Here is a 17510-nt window from a genome sequence, read left to right as displayed (position 1 = left end):
GTTATACTGCCCCCTACAGGAGTAGGACACTAGGCAGAAAAAAGTCTGGCTACGCCTATGGGCAATCCCAGGGGGTATACTCCCTCTCTCTGCTATAGGTACTCAGTTTTTTTCTGCCTAGTCGGGAGTAAGGACCTAGTTTCTTGCTGGGATCTCTGGTCCTGGCAATTTTCTTCCTTTTTAGATAGATTTTTTTCTCCAGGTTTTTTTTCTGTGAGATCTACAATCAACTGTCGGACCAGGCAATGGGCTTTATAATCTAGATCCATTGGTCACCCCAATCTGGCCAGCGAGTGGGAGCAGATCCACGCCTCGCGAGGCCGCATACGACCAGGTTCTGGCTTGAGTCACAGCATTCCTCCTGGCTGACAGCCCCCATTTCGATGGAGAGGAGGTTCTGTCTGGAGCAGTGTTTGACTTGTTCCCGGTACGGTAAGTAACCATTCCCCCCTCCCCCTAGAGGGTTTTAGGGAGGATGTGGGCCCCTCCTTGGAACAGTTGGACCCTAGGGTTCCCCTCCTTCCCGTTAGACACCCCCCCTAATCGGTCTGGTGGTCCCTGTGGGCCATCTCGCCCCCCATCCCCCCCTTTATTTGTGCTGGGGCTGTGGGGTGCCTGGTCCACCTCCTGGGGTGGGGGCAGGGTGCTGTGTTGGCGATGGGGGCATGCGCCGCCGACGACCGGGCGATCGGCTGTGGGCGGGCGTTACCTGGTGTGGGCTCCTGCCAGGGGCCCCTATTCCTACCTGTCCCATTTTCTGAGGCCTATGGATCCCTCCTGGGTCCCTGCGAGCCGCCATTTTGCTGTTGCCTATGTGCTCAATGCACAGTGGCCATGTTAGTGTAGTCCAGCGGCCCTTTTGCAGTGGTTTGTCATTGAAAATAGCGACAGTGAAGCCCTATGGGCAGCGATTTCAGCGGTGGGAGCCCCTCCTCATTGCCTGGTGCTGAACCTGGATCTTTTTCACTTCCTGATCGCCGCACATGGAGTGCAGATTATCCTGGTGGCTGCAGGTGCCTGTTTCTGCTGGTTGGTGAGTCTGGTGGGGTCCTCTCCCTCTCTACTGAGGATCAATTAGGTGCTCTGTTGCTGGCGACTAAGTGCTGCTGCCGGAGAGGTGGGAGTGTCCCTTAGCAGTGTTTTTACACCTTTTTGTGGGGTCCCCCTATTGACTTATGGAGTCTTTGGAGCACGTTTCTCCACCTGATCCCCTCCAGGTCCCAACCATCTATTGATGCACTGACGGCAGTCCTGGAGTCCTTTGTATCCCGGGTGGAGGTCTTTTTTGGTTGATGGGCTAGCAAAAAGCACCCCCGCCTTCCCCTGCCTTATCTGTCTCCTCAGATCATGAATCGGATTTGGCTGCAGTGGATGTGGGTCACTTTGCTGGGTCTGCAATCACATGCCCTGAGTTCTCAGATAGTGAAGTGATTCCTCCACTCCTGTAGCCATGCACGGAAAGGCACTGGTGGATGTACTGATTGTATCTGTGCGTGAGACCTTAAAAATGGAGGACACGGCTGAAACTGTGACAGAGGCGTCAGTTCCCTTTGCCACTCACAAGCCATCCAGAGTTGCAAAAGTGTTTCCTTTCCCCACCTATTTTGACAGAATTGTCGCTAAAGAGTGAGAGTGGCCAAAACCTCCCCTTGTGGTCCCTAAGCAAGGAGGAGCAGCTTCCCCCTGCCTTTGTTGAGCTGGTGGACCAGTTGGTCCAGGGGCTTCAGGTTATCTGTGATGCCTCTTTGGACGCGGCTCCCCTAGTCACTAGGCTCTCTGTTTCAGCAGTGGTCCTTTGACATATTTATAGGCTCAAATGCTGGTTTGTGGACCAGACCTCTAAAAAGGCCTTGACTGATCTTCCTTTTTAAGGAGATTGCCTGTTTGGAGCGACCCTGGATGACGTCATTAAGGGTCTCACAGGGGGAAAGAGTACCTTTCTTCCGCAGGCTAGTAAGGGCAAGGACCCTCGTTGTAGACGTGGGCCATTCCTCTTGGCTCATAAGAAGTTCTTTCATCCCTCAGTGGCGACTGTCAAGGGATCAAAGTCTTTCAGGGCCTCCTCTGGTGGATCCAAGCAAACTTGGTCTGGCAAGTCAAGAACGGGCTTCTCCAGACCCGCGGACAAGGCTCCTTCAGCATGAAAGTGCGCTCTCACCCATATCGGGGATGGGGGGATGTCTTCATTAGTTTCAGGACCCGTAGACTTCCCTGGTACAAGACAAAGGGGTCCACAAAGTCATATGGTCCAGCTACAAGATCGAATTTCGCTCTTCCCCCCCCGGCAAGGTTCTTTCCTTCCAACTTGCACCTGTCCTCGGACCGCTTACAGGGTCTGTTTGGGGTGGCGCAAGACCTGTTCCTTCAAAGGGTAATTGTCCCGGTTCCAACATTGGAATGTTTTCAAAGTTTTTACTCTAACCGGTTTAAAGTTCCCGGGAAGGAAGGCAAGGCGCGTCCAATCCTGGACCTCAAGGCACTGAACTGCTTTGTGCGGATGCAGAAGTTCAGAATGGAGTCTATGGAGTCTATTCCCCTGCTTACGCTGTCCCAGAAGCTGGCCTTTTTGGTGGCTATCACCTCTGCGTGCAGGGTGTCGGAAATGGCGACGTTATCCTGTCGTTCACCTTACTTGGTGGTTCACAGAGATAAGGTGGTTCTTCGCCCCTGTCCATCAGTGGCATCTTAAGAGCATTAAAGGGCCCCTGGCAATGCAGGGCACTGGGGCCCTGCCTACACAATCACCCACGACAATAAAAATGCTAATTATCGATAAGGCGATATTTATTGGTACAGCAGTGCCAGGCTAATGACAGCTTCCAAGTTCCAAGGTCCGGGTGAACACACACATGGACAGGAGTCAGACTCCTAGTGGCCTGACAGCAGCACAGGGCCGACAGGCATTTGCCACCTGCTAAGTTCAGTGCAGGATGCACACGGGAATCGGGAATAATGCTTGGCTGGGGCTGGGTCGCTGGGCAGGTGGGGCCCCTCGGGCGGCCCCCGGGCAACTGCCCAGCGTGCCCATTCAGGAAGATGGCCCTGCTGTCCATCGTTTCTTCCAAAGGTTGTCGCTGATTTTCATTTGAATGAAGACATTGTGTTGCCTTCTCTGTGTCCCAGGCCAAAACATCTGAAGGAAATGGCTTTGCCCTGGATTTGGTCCAGGCAATTAGGGTGTACCTGGCAGCTACGGAGTCTTTTAGGAAGTCAGACTCACTATTTGTGTTCACGGATGGGCCTCAGAAAGGGTCGTCCGCTACCTGTTTGACCATTTCCAGATGGATCAGACAGACGGGGATTCAGGCCTATTCCATCAAGGGTCATGTGCCTCCTTTCCCTGTCAAGGTGCACTCCACTCGAGCGCACAGTGCCTCCTGGGCTTTCCGTCATGACACGGTTTGCAAGGCAGCCACCTTGTCGTCGGTGCACACTTTCACAAAGTTCTATAAAGTGGATGTGTTGACATCTGCGGGAGCTTCCTTTTCCCACAAGGTTTTGCAGGCTGCTGTTTAGATGACCTGGTCCTCCTTGAGGGTGTACTGTTCTTTTCAGGTGAACTCCAGTTGTTTTGGTTGAGCTTGTTTACCTGGTTGGCTATAGTTAGCCATGGAAATGTATTTTTTGCTGTTCCCACCCCTCTTGTTTAACACTGCTTAGGATGTCCCAATGGTTGAGAAGATCAGGAGCTGTGTCCATCAATGAGCAAAAGAAAAAATGGGATTTTTGACTTACCGTAAAACCATTTCTCTGATGTTCATTGCTGGACACAACACCCACCCCTCTGTGGAGTTTTAATTCTTCTGACACTGCTTGTAACAGAACTGACTACCTATAGCAGTGACAGGGAGTATACACCCTGGGGACTGCCCATAGATGTAGCCTTACTTTTTTTCTGCCTAGTGTCCTACTCCTGTAGTGGGCAGTATAACCCAATGGTTAAGAAGATCAGGAGCTGTGTCCGTCAGTAAACATCCGAGAAATTGATTTTACGGTAAGTCACAAATCCCCTTTTTATCTATTTTCAATCATACTTCTTTTAGTACTTGCTACCTAGAGTAGCCTTATAAACTTAGGGGCACATTTATAGAGCAGTGAATCTTTGTATTCACCAAACATTGACTGGTGGTTAATCATTTACTGTCATTTAAAACACATGCACCACTTTAAAAGTTTGCTCAATGATTTTTATAAAGAAAACCTTTCAATAGTCATTGAAATCCAGGGATCTTCCAGGAGAAGAAAAAGACAGCTCAAAATTTCTACAATAGGTCCTTGTTTGCACTTATCAAACAGATATAATCAAAAACTTTCATTGGCAAATTTAAAGGGTTAGTTCACCTTTACCAAAAAAAAAAAAAAAATGTCTGGACATATAATGTGAGTCTGTAGATAAAAACAAACTGTTGAGCTCTGACTAAAGTTGAATAATGCCCTTGCCATAAGTGTAAGCCATTTAGATACCTTATGAAGGCTGACCTGAAAACTCCCAGGATGTTGCTAACATTGAGGCCCAGCTATTACTGCTCACCTTTACCATCACAGGAGTAAGCTTTCAGACTCTGAGCTCAGAGCTACTGCATCAGAGGAGAGAAAACACATGTGAAGAGGTTTTAATCAGGGAAAGAGCCCCTGTGATGGTGAAGGTGAACAGTAATAGCTAAGCCTCACTTAGCAACATCCTAGGAATTTTCAGATCAGGCTTTGTGACTTACGTAAATGGCCTACACCTATAGTAAGTGCATCATCTAATTTAAGTCTAAGCTGCACAGTTTGTTTTCATCTAAAGGTGTCTCTTATCTGCATAGGCAGGTTTTTGGTAAAGATGAACTAACTCTTTATAAGATCAAAAGGTAGCAAGTAAAATAGGTTCTTTGTTCAAGTATAAAATATTGTTAAGGTTGCTTTAAATGAAGACACATTATAAAAAAACATTGTTTTTGTAAATCAAATACCAAACCAAAACTCTGTTCCAGTCTACATACACTATATTGTCAAACATATTGGGACGCCTGCCTTTCTCACACACATGAACTTCAATGTCATCCCAGTCTTAGTCTGTAGGGTTCAATATTGAGTTGGCCCACCCTTTGCAGCTATAACAGCTTCAACTTTTCTGGGAAGGCTGTCCACAAGGTCTAGGAGTGTGTCTATGGGAATGTTTGGCCATTCTTCCAGAAGTGTCTTTAATGACCAGTGCACAAAGCAACGTCCATAAAGACATGGATGAGCGAGTTTGGAATGGAGGAACTTGACTGGCCTGCACAGATTACTGACCTCAACCCGATAGAACACCTTTGGGATGAATTAGAGCAGAGACTGGAACCTTCCCATAGACACACTCCCAAACCTTGTAGGCAGTCTTCTCAGAGGAGTTGAAGCTGGTATAGCTACAAAGGGTGGGCCAACTCAATATTGAACCCTACGGACTAAGACTGGGATGCCATTAAAGTTCATGTGCGTGTAAAGGCAGGTGTCCCGATAATTTTGACAAGATAGTGTATTAGCATTAAACTGGATAGTTTAGAATAATTTGGATTTTTGTTTCATTATAATGCTTGGAAGTTAAGTTACATTCAAAACTGAATTGAGTGAAAAAAAGATCTAATTATTTATCTGAAATTAAATATTGATATTGTATGGATTTTAAAAATCCTTGTTTTAGCTTACAATTATTGACATTTTTACTAGTTTACACATATATTTGGGGTAAAAAGGGACCTTAAAAACATAGGTACACTAGAAATGAGAATTTTCATCCAAACGGTCCTACGTACTTAGATTGGAAAAACATATGAATATTAACTTATATACATCAGATTTTATTACTTGTTAATAATTTTAGTATTTATTATAATTTTGTTCACTAATAATATGTATATAACACACACACACTACTTTATTTTACAATTTTACATAATGTACAATACTTTTGTTTAGTGTTTTTTTAATGAAAATATTCCATGAAGACCTAAACATTTCAAATAATGCTTAAGGCTCTGTTCACACCTAATCGTTTTTCAGCCCATATAACGCTCATCTCTAGTTTCAAAAACGCCCAACAAGCAAAATCCCATTTATTTTAATGGCCCTTTGATCACATATGAGCGTTTTGTCACCTAAAGCAAAACGCCTGAAGCTCAAAAAAGTACATAAGCTTATTTTTTGGTAGGTTGCAATCGTTTTCGGTCAGAGGTCAATGCCTGCCTCCAAATACCTGCAAAAAACGCCTGAAAAAATGCCTGAAAAAGATACTCTCAGGTGTGAATGGAGCCTAAAGTATAACAAAAGGCAAAACCTTTTTTTAAGTTTTGGCTGACACACCTGTCAGATTTTTACTTCTGTCTGTGCCCCCTGAGGAGATTCACCAACTCTATTTGTCATGTTTACTATTATCATTGAAAGTGAATGTGAAAGAAAATCCCCAAATTTTGGGTTGTCCCCAGAAAATTACTATAGGGGAAATCTTCCATTCAGGACACTTGTTCTGGTGACCTGGGGGTCCGCAAGGAATTCCTTTGATTTGCTGGGATTTCCTCTCACTTCCTGTTTTGGCTGTGGGACAGGAAGTGAAGTGAAATCTCTGCAATGGGACACAGATGGTGAAAAAAAAATGTGACAGGGGCTATAACCCTACTCTATCCAAAATGAAAAAAAAAATACTTTGCCCATAGTTCCACTTTAAGTTATGTGCATGCAACGTCACAGATAATTAATGAAAGGTTTTGCAAAGAAATCTAATTTTACTGGCCAGAGCAGCAGTTTTACATGGGGATGTAATCCTTGCTTTAACTTGTTTTATTGTGTTATTTTTTATTTAAATATTTTTTTATTTTTTTTTGTATTCACGCTCTTTATTTTGGTACATAGTATCCTGGGTGAGCAACAATGTTGGTAGTGTCGATAAAAAGAAAGTGAAGCATAGGCTGAAAAAGATGTTGATGAGGAGGCCCCCACTTCAGACCTTACATGAGAAAGGACTAATTAAAGGTCAGTTACTGTGATATATGCAATATGAAAATAAGTGCTAAACAGATCTTTGACAAGTTGAAGGAATTCAACAAATGTTAGCGTTACCACAAACATCCTGATAATGGTAAGTGATGTGCCAACTTTAAGCCTCACATACGGTGAATTGGCCATGAAGGTGTTTCCATCACCCCCTTGTGTCAGCCAGCGGCAGCTGCATGGGAGAGGAGCAGTGACATCACCCATAGGCTTCAATGACCCATCCGTTGTTGGCGCTCTTTCCTCTTCCCTGCAGCGACTAACACAAGAGAGCCGAATCACATGACTGGACCAGAGCAACCTATAATTAGGTAGGTATATGCATATTTTTTTAACAGGTTAGTTAGCATAGGTGTTAGGAGGGGGAAGTGACAGTTTTAAGGGTATTTACGTGTAAGCTGGAATTCCACTGTAAATGTTTAGCCTAAATTGTATATATCACGCAATAGCATTGTATATAAATGTGTAACTCATTTACTTTAATGTTGTTAACCAGACATAGTAAAAATCATGTATGTCACAAGATAGTATTACCAAGAACTATTAACCAATTACACCATTTGAGGACACTAGAGTCAGGTTGAAACTATCATACGCTTGTTATAGCACAGAAAGCATTATAATTTATGATATACAGTTACCCTTCTACAAAAGTGAAGCATAAACCCTTTTTTAAAAAAATACATTTGTGGAATTTTAACCCTCTGGAGCAGGGGTGTCCAACCTTCTGACCTTCCTGGGCCACATTGGAATAAGATAAATTGTCTTGGGCAGCACATAAAATACTCTAACAAAAAGAATAACTGGTGAGCAGAAAAAGTCTTGCAGATCACAAGTTAACAATCACTGATATAGATAATGTACCTATCCCAGTAATAAAACTTCATTTTTTTGTAATATTTTTTTTTTCTAAACGTAAAAAAGGGCAGCATAAACTTAGTTCAATATTTGACACTGTTTTTGATAAACAAACCCATCAATATCTGATTTGTTGGATGTAGTAGCAATTTTCAACCAATTCTCAAGGTGCTCATCAGGTATTTTGGTTCTAATTTTGCCCTTTGTGTAAAAATAGTTGGTTACAAATATAGGTGCTGCCGAATACTGATGACATGAATAAGGCGTGATTGTAAAGAGTGGGATATTTTTCTTTGGGAAGATAAAACTTATGAAAGTCCAGTAAGGAGACACTGTCCAATTTTTGTCAAAGTGTGAATGCAAAAAAATTCTCAAAAATCATCATATTTTAGTATGTTTAGGATTTTGTGTTGGTCTGCATTCATAGCTCTCTTGGGCCGCATGTGACCTGTGGGCCGCAGGTTGGACACCCCTGTTCTAGAGCAAAAGCTTCTACAGTTTAGGCAGCATTAAAGTTCCACTAAGTATACAAAATGGCATTTAAAACAATTTTAAAATGAATAATATTAACTAAATGGCAATCTACAATAAGAAACATTTGATTGGTCTTTTATTTATTTAGTTAAATGCTATAAAGCATTACATGTTTGAAAAAGAGATATGAAATATTCAGTTTTAAGCAGCTGCAGAGAAGTAGCAGACACAACAAAGGAGCCCATGGTAAGTGAGGAAGGGGATAAGAGCTGGTTCACACTACCACTACCAGAAAGTCGCCCCGTGATTTGAAGAGACTTGTTTAGAGACTTGGAAGAGACTTGTGCACTACTTTGAAGAGACAGGCGACTTTGTCTGTGGGGAATGCCTGGCTAATCTCTTACTTCTTCCTGGAAAGTCTGATAACAAGTCGTGTCAATTAAGATAAGGAGGCAACTCCCATTGAAGTATATGGGACAGTCGGATCACAGGTCGCCTCAAAGTAGTACAGGACCCTTTTCTGAAGTCGGAGCAACTTCAGTAGTGCCAATTAAGACGGCACTGATTGATTAACATTGCTTTTGTTATGTCAAGCTACCTGGGGCAACACAAGTTGCCTCACAAGTCGCGCTAGTGTGAATGGGCTCTAAGAGTGTCAAAATGAGGGGTTCTCAATGCCACACCATCTGTTATTTTCTGTTATGATGCATCTGATTCAAACTTTGATCGTGATACTATACAGTGCTGGAAAAGACACAGAAGCCAGTTCAATGTGATAGGGAAGATAATTCAGGGGACAGGGTGATGCTTAAGATTATGATCTGGCTCAATGTAATTTATTCAGAGCCTGAGATGCTTTTAAAATGGAATGAAAGATTTACACTAACTATGCTCACAAAATGTTGTAGTAGTTTGTCTCATTCAGCTGGACCTGTTCTACAACGTTTTAGACATTTCTCCAAGCCCATTCTTCAGTTCTACCGGAAGATGCACTAGCATTTATATCCACACAGGTAGCACCCTGGTCAAATCACCATGGAATGTGTAGATAGTGAATGTCCAAGAGCAGGATTGGAGGTGCAATATTTGTGAGACCACCTTGTTCCATTTACATATTTCCTTTGTTTTCAATAATTCTTGATAGGTGTTCATTCCATTTCTTTATTTTCATGGCTAAAGGTTTACATTGTTTTTACCAGGGTATAGATGTTACAGCGGCATTATATGTGTTCAGGAATTATTATTATTATTATACAGTATTTATATAGCACCAACAGTTTGCAAAGCGCTTTACAACATGAGGGCAGACAGTACAGTTACAATACATTCAATACAGTAGGAATCAGAGAGCCCTGCTCGTTAGAGCTTACATTGTTCCAGTTTGACATTGATGGCCTTTTAATGCTTGCTGTGAGCCATTTGTTCTCTCTGTCCGAAATGTACACCTCACTATCCACTAAAAACTGGCTAAAAGATAAAATTAAGGGAGTCGTGGTTAATGATTCATACACCGAATGGTCTTAGGTTATCAGTGTTGGGTTAGTTTCAGTGTTGAGACCCTTAGTTTTTAATATATTTATAAATGATATAGGGTCTGGGATTAAAATTACCATTTCATTGTTTGTAGATGACACCATGCTATGCAGTGGAATAACGTCCTTACAGGATGTCTTCAATTTACAAGCAGACCTCAATGCGTTGTTTAACCACTTAAGCCCCGGAGGATTTGGCTGCTAAAGGACCAGGGTTTTTTTTGCGATTTTTTACTGCGTGACTTTAACGGACAATTGCGCGGTCGTGCGACGCTGTACCTAAACGAATTTGACGTCCTTTTTTTCCCACAAACAGAGCTTTCTTTTGGTGGTATTTGATCACCTGTGCGATTTTTTGATCACGCGCTATAAACAAAAAAAGAGCGTAAATTTTGCAAAAATAACAATATTTTTCAAATTTTTTTATATGAAATTCCCCAAAAAAAAAAGTAAAAATCAAAATTTTTTAACATTTTTCGGCCAATTTGTTTTATGCTACCTATGTTTGGTAAAAAAAATCGCAAAAAGCGTATTTTGATTGGTTTGCGCAAAAGTTATCGCGTTTACTAACAAAGGGAAAGATTTTTGTCATTTTTGGTGTTTTTTTTTTAACGCGTAATGGCGGCGATCTGCGATTTTTTTTTCGGTACTGCGACATTGCAGCGGACAGATCGGACCCTTGACTGACATTTTTGACACTTTTGGGGGTACCAGTGACATTACTGCAGTAATCAGTGCTATACATATGCACTGTTACTGCAAAAATGACACTGGCAGGGAAGGGGTTAACTTTATTGGACAGGGAGGGGTTAAGTGTGTCCTAGGGGCGTGATTCTAACTGTGTAGGGACATTCCTATTGGTGTAAAAGCAAAGATCAAGCGTTCTACATAGTAGAACGGACAGATCTTCACTTTTACACAGGGAGAACTGACAGGCAGCTTGTTTACACAAACTGCTCTGTCTTTCTCCCTTCACAGGAGCGATCGCAGTGTGACTGGCGGACATCGAGTCCGCCGGTCACACGCACTGACTTGTCTGTGAACGAGCCGCGGCGGGCGCGCGCCTCGGCGGGCGGGCGCGCGCCCGCCCGCGATAGGCTTGCAAGTCAGTGACAGGCGAGTGACGTACCGATACGTCACTCTGCCTGGCCGGGGCTGACCGCCGCAGTATATAGTCGTGCGGCGGTCGGCAACCGGTTAACCGCTTCCATACAGAGCAGTTAGACACCCTTCCTGCCCAGACCAATTTTCAGCTTTCAGCACTCTCACACTTTGAATGACAATTGCTCAGTCATGCTACACTGTAACCAAACAAAATTTTTATCATTTTTTTCACACAAATAGAGCTTTCTTTTGGTGGTATTTGATCACAACTGGGGTTTTTTTTTTCGTGATATATGCAAAAAAAGTGCAAAAATTTTGAAAAAAAAACACTTTTTTTTAGTTTCAATTATAAAATTTTGCAAAAAATTAATTTTTCTTCATACATTTGGGCCAAAATGTATACTGCTACATGTCTCTGGTAAAATCAACCCAAATTAGTGTATATTATTTAGTCTGTGTGAAAGTTATTGAGTCTAGAAGCTATGGTACCAATTACTGAAAATTTATCACACCAGATGTACTGACTGCCTATCTCCTTTCTTGAGGCCCTGAAATGTCAGGACAGTACAAATACCACCCAAATGACCCCTTTTTGTAAAGTAGACAGTCCAAGGTATTTAGTAAGAGGCATGGTGGGTTTTTTGAAGTTGTAATTTTTTCCCACAATTCTTGGGAAAATGAAAAAAAAAATTTTTTTTTCTTTTTTTTCCCACAAAGTTGTCAATTTATAAGCTATTTCTAACACATAGCATGTACACAGCAAAAATTACACCCAAAAATACATTCTGCTACTCCTTCCGAGTATGGCGATACCACATGTGGGAGACTTTTAACAGCCTGGCCACAAAAAGAGACTCCACGTCCAAGAAGCACCTTCAGGTGTTCTAGGAGCATAAATACACATAAAACTTTCTTACTACCTATCACACTTTTCAAGGCCCTAGAGCACCAATACAATGGTAAAGTCCACAAAATGACCCCATTTTGGAAAGCAAACACTCCAACGTATATTCTATGAGGCATTATGGGTCGTTTGAACATATAATTTTTTTCCACAGGTTTTTGGAAAATGTGGGAAAAAAATGAAAACCCTAGAGATTAAAATGGAGATTATTGCAATATTTTTTATCACACCATATTTGCGCAGCGGTCTTCCAAACGCAATTTTTTGGGAAAAAATTCACTCTTTATAATTAAAAAATAAGAAACCAGTAAAGTTAGCCCAATTTTTTTCCATAATGTGAAAGATAATGTTACGCCGAGTAAATAGATACCCAACATGTCATGTTTCAAAATTGCGCACGCTCACGGAATGGCGACAAACTTTGGTATTTAAAAATCCCCATAGGGGACAATTTAAAAATTTCTACAGGTTGCCATCTTTGAGTTACAGAGGAGGTCTAGGGCTCAAATTATTCCCCTTGCTCTAACGATCGCGGCGATACCTCACTTGTGTGGTTTGAACACCGTTTACATATGTGGTTTCCGTATGCGCCGCTTCTGCGCGCGAGCTAACGGGGACAGGGCGCTTTAATTTTTTTTTACTATTTATTTTATTTATTATTTTTTATTTTTACACCGTTTAACAAAAAAAAAAAATGGATCATTTTTATTTCTATTACAAGAAATGTAAACATTACTTGTAATAGAAAAAGGCACGACAGGACCTCTTTTTTTGTGAGATCTGGGGTCAAAAAGTCCTCAGATCTCACAAGTACACTAAAAGATAGAAAAAAAAAAATTATTATATAAAATGAAAAAAAAAAAAAAAAAGGACCTTTAAACCGGTTGCTAGCATTTTCCGTAGCTCCGGTCCTCCAAGACCATAGAGTCAAGTGAGGGCAAGCTTGCCCTCACTCGACATCCTGTCTGTGAGGATCCGGGACCGGATAGTTTTCCCCGCTGCCGGCGGGTCCGGTAAGCTGGGAAAAGGACCGGACGCGGCGGGAGGGGGGGGGGGGGCACCTCTTCCGCCATCCCGGAAGGGTGATCCCACGGCGAATCTGCTGCTGGGACCACCCTTATCGGAAAGCCAACCGTCCACCGTTTAAAAAAATACCAGGGTTATGGCAGCTATCTGCTGCCATAACACCGGTATTTAGGTTTAAACAGAGGACGTATATAAACCTTTTTGGACTTGGACATGGTGGCTGTATGAAGGGTGACAGGTACTCGGGTACTTTGTTGGGCAGGTGACAGGCAGGTGACAGGTACTCTGGTACTGATGAGCAGGTGGCAAGTACTCGGGTACTCCCATAGGCAGGTGACAGGTACTCGGGTACTCTGATGGGCAGGTGACAGGCAGGTGATAGGTACTGATGAGTAGTACTGATACTGATAGGTGATACTGTACTGATGGGTACTGATGATCAGTACTGATACGTGATAGGTACTGATGAGTACTGATGAGTAGTGATGGGTACTGATGAGCAGGCGGCAAGTACTCGGGTACTTCAGGCGTCAGGTACTCTGATGAGCAGGTGGAAGGTACTCGGGTACTCTGATGGGTAGGTGACAGGTACTCGGGTACTCTGATGGGTAGGTGACAGGTACTTAGGTACTCAGATGACGGGTACTCTGTTGACAGGTACTCAAAGTACCCGAGTACCTGTCATCAGAGTACCCGAGTACCTGTCATCAGAGTACCCGAGTATCCGTCATCAGAGTACCCGAGTATCCGTCATCAGAGTACCGGAGTACCCGTCATCAGAGTACCCGAGTATCTGTCATCAGAGTACCCGAGTACCTGTCATCAGAGTATCCGAGTACCCGTCATCAGAGTACCTGCGTACCCGTCATCAGAGTACCCGAGTACCTGTCATCAGAGTATCCGAGTACCCGTCATCAGAGTACCTGCGTACCCGTCATCAGAGTACCCGAGTACCTGTCATCAGAGTACCCAAGTACCTGTCATCAGAGTACCCAAGTACCTGTCATCAGAGTACCTGAATACCTGTCACCAGCCCATCAGAGTACCCGAATACCTGTCACCAGCCCATCTTGGCCTTTTGGATGTTTTAATGAAAGCCTTGTCTGGGTATCCTGAAACTTTAAAAGCACTCCTGAGATGTCTGTGTTTTTTGTTTTTAAATTTTGTGTTTGTTACCAGTGGGTGGTGCGGTAGCAATAGGCAAACTCTCTAAGCCTCACTCCACATTCATCAACATGGAGAACTGCAGTAGCCATTGCACTGTGGTCTTTACAGGCAATGATAAGTATTTATTTTATCAGACATGGTAAGGCAATGATGTGTAAAACCTCTTGGGTTTGGGCTAATACAGAGAAGAAAAGCTTATCTAGTGAATGTGTTTAGTAAGACCAGAAATTAAAATAGAAAGGAATTAGAGAAAAAGACAGAACAATATTAACAGAGAAAGGTATCAGAGAGCATTTGCATCAGTTATTTTTAAATAATCCAATATGTGTCCATCTATCCTTGGTTTATTTATTTATTATTTCTTTATTCTTTTTTTTTTTTCAATGTGCAGAAGTCTTTTTTTAATCGTTTTTCTTTTGTTCTGTAGATCAAGTTTTTGGCTGTCGCCTAGATGCTCTTTGCCATCGAGAACATAGCACTGTCCCAAAGTTTGTACGGCTGTGTATAGAAGCTGTAAATGAAAGAGGTACCAGATACTTCAGTTACTTATTTGATTTAAGGACACAATCTAGAAGTGTAGCTTCAATTCCCATCACCACTATGTTCTACATGATTCCATTACTTTAAAGAATAAGTTCACCCTTTGGGGAAAATAATGAATGCACATATTTTTGCAAGAAAAAAATATGCATTTATTATTTTTTCTCGAAGGAGCCCGAAAAGCATTGTACCCCAGATCAAAATATTGAGGGTGCAATGCCAGACTCCTGCAAACAAGCCCTGCAGCTTTCAGCCTGTACCTGCATACGGGGCTGACTGTTTACAAGCTGCAGGACTTGTGAATGAAGTATGAGGTCGCTCATCAGCGACCTCACAGTCCATTCAGAACTATAAACCATCAATGGCAAAGGAAACTATAAATGAATGACACAGCCTTGTGGGCAAAACCCTGCACAGCCACAGTATTTTCAAATAGTAACAGTGGGCACCGGAGGAAGTTCCCCTCTTGCTGTCACTGGGAGGGGGGCTGCAGCTACTGGAACAATCTACATGTTTCACCCTAAATACTAAAAATGTATCCTTTAAATCCTTGGAACCCATTCAAATTGTATCCATTGCAGGAAAAAAGAAAAAAAAGTATACTTTAAACTTTACAGCCATTTGGTTAAAAGGGTTGGAAAAAATTACGTCTCACCAAAAGGAACCATACATTCTGGGGATGTAAATATAAATAGACAAGCAAAAAAGAACATTGTGTTTTATGTTTGATTCTGATTGGATGTCGGGAATACCAGTCAAAGCAACAATTGTATTAGCATGCCCAATATCATTTAAAAATCCAAACATATAATAATTAATAAAACTTAATGAGCAGCACATTTCTCAGGTAAATTGTGCTTCACCTACTTCTGACATCTGCATCAACTCAACCCTATAAAAATAATATACCTAATGGGTATAATTCAATTGTGCCATGAAGTGGGACAGATGTAAACACAGGCTGGCAACCACATGCTGCTACAACATAGCGATAAGCTAATTTATAGTGGAAATGAGAGATTGATCGGCAGGGGGAAGGAACATTATTAAAAATAAAACACAGGCTTTATTTATTGCATTTAAAGGTAAACTAAATATGTCTAGCCATAAAGAGACAAACTTCATCAAGTTCAACAAAGTCTTCTATCTATATTGCATCTACCAATATTACATTTATTTTACTTGCCAATCGAATATATTACTTCCAAGACATGTGACTATAGCAAATAATGTATGCCAAATGATAAGAGACAGGGTTTTGCTGTATTCAGGGTCCAAAATATAAGGCCCTAGTGATAGAATTTGATTGTTATATTAATATACCAAATACATATCTCATAATGTTTGCACAGCAATTTGTAAGACCAAGTTAAAGCGGTTCTTCACCCTTTCTCCCCCTCTTTTTTCTTAAACCCCTGCTTACCTGGATGCAGGTCCTTCACATTTAAAGCGGAGTTACGGCCTTGGGGGTGACTTTTAGATAAAAATACAGCAGGGACAGTCAGGGCTAGTGCATTCCATAATAGATAGCCTCTGTACTGTCCCGGGTTGCACTTACCTTTTAGAAAAAAATACTTACCTTTAAAATTTCTTCTCCAGCGCTGCCATCTCAGGTGTGGGCAGCTGAAGCCAGCGCGTCCTCTTCTGCCTCCTCTTCAGTGATGTCAGAGTCCCAGAATGCCCTGCACCTGCCCCGCTCGTCACTTCTGGTGCAGGCACGGCATCCCTGCACAGCATCTGGGCATGCCCAGAAGCTGTTTAGCAGGGAATGCCGCGCCTGCACCGGAAGTGACGAGCGGGCCGATGCAGGCGCATTGACTTCTGGGAGCAATGACGTTCAGCTCCCGGAAGTCATCGCAAGCCAGAAGTGACAGCGCAGGCCGCGGCCGCAGAGGCAGGAAGTGGAAGGAAGTCGAGTATATTTTCATTAAAAACAAGGTAAATGAACAGAAAAAAATTCAGGAGCATCCATTTATTTTTCGATTTTGAGTCCGGAACTCCACTTTAAAGTACTCAACCGCCAAAGGGAACCAGCATTGTCCTGATGAGATCCACTTCTCCCCCCCCCCTCTCGGTTCCCCCCCCCCAAAAAAAAGAGCCCAATTTACACAGTGGAGGGGTAAAAGGAAGGCTACATTCGACTGAGGGTAAAGATCCGCTTTAATTGTGGCATTGTGTGATGTTCACATTTACTGACCTCTGACTGCTGGTCATAAAAGGTCAGAAGTTACGGATATTTACCTGTTCTTTAATGATCAGTGCAACAATTTAACAGAAAAATATTGAGTCCAATTTTCTGGACATCTCAGGCAACCTTTAAGCAAATGACTTCAACCAGTAAGGACATATTCTTATGTATGTCATGTTTTACAAAATTAGGTACTGAAAGAAAGTGCAATATGCATAATGTAAGAAAAAATATATGACACAGTACTAGGAGGGTTTTGAAAAACATCAAGCGATACTCAACATTGCTCAAACAAAATATGAATAGAAGTTTGTGTTAATAGACATTACCAGTTAAAATGCTTCCAAAGCCAAAGTGTGGCACCTCCTACCTGGTACACATTCATTGCGATATATTATTTACCCACATCATGTGATCAGCCAGTGTTGACTAACTGTTCTAAAGCTTTTCCTGTTCTGCATGTATTCTAGGGCTGGATGTGGATGGGATTTACAGAGTGAGTGGAAACTTGTCCATCATACAGAAACTGAGGTTTATAGTAGACAGAGGTAAGAAGCTCCATCGGGAACACCATTGTAGTGAAAATGACTGGTAAAACGATACTGCTAGAGTGAATAAAAATAGGATATTAAGATGTATTACTTTTAATTTTGTATTAAGATTTCTTAAAGTAATTGCTAAGAAGCAATAAATATATGAGCCAGCCTAC

General features: G+C 42.3%; 1 protein-coding gene across 5 annotated transcripts in view; it reads left to right on the top strand.

The window, feature by feature from the left end:
- ARHGAP9 (Rho GTPase activating protein 9) overlaps positions 1-17510 on the top strand; it is a 231938-nt gene that overhangs the window by 170252 nt on the left and 44176 nt on the right. For all 5 annotated transcript variants that reach the window (XM_082244790.1, XM_082244789.1, XM_082244788.1 and 2 more), the window contains 3 exons: positions 6871-6990; positions 14501-14599; positions 17272-17349. In XM_082244790.1, the coding sequence (XP_082100916.1) occupies positions 6871-6990; positions 14501-14599; positions 17272-17349 (297 nt within the window). The remainder of the gene's footprint in view (positions 1-6870; positions 6991-14500; positions 14600-17271; positions 17350-17510) is intronic.

The sequence above is a fragment of the Pelophylax lessonae genome, assembly GCF_965119305.1.
Source record: "Pelophylax lessonae genome assembly, chromosome: 2".
Classification (NCBI taxonomy): domain Eukaryota; kingdom Metazoa; phylum Chordata; class Amphibia; order Anura; family Ranidae; genus Pelophylax; species Pelophylax lessonae.
Note: the sequence above shows the minus strand (reverse complement) of the source record. Positions and strands in the feature narration are given on the sequence as shown.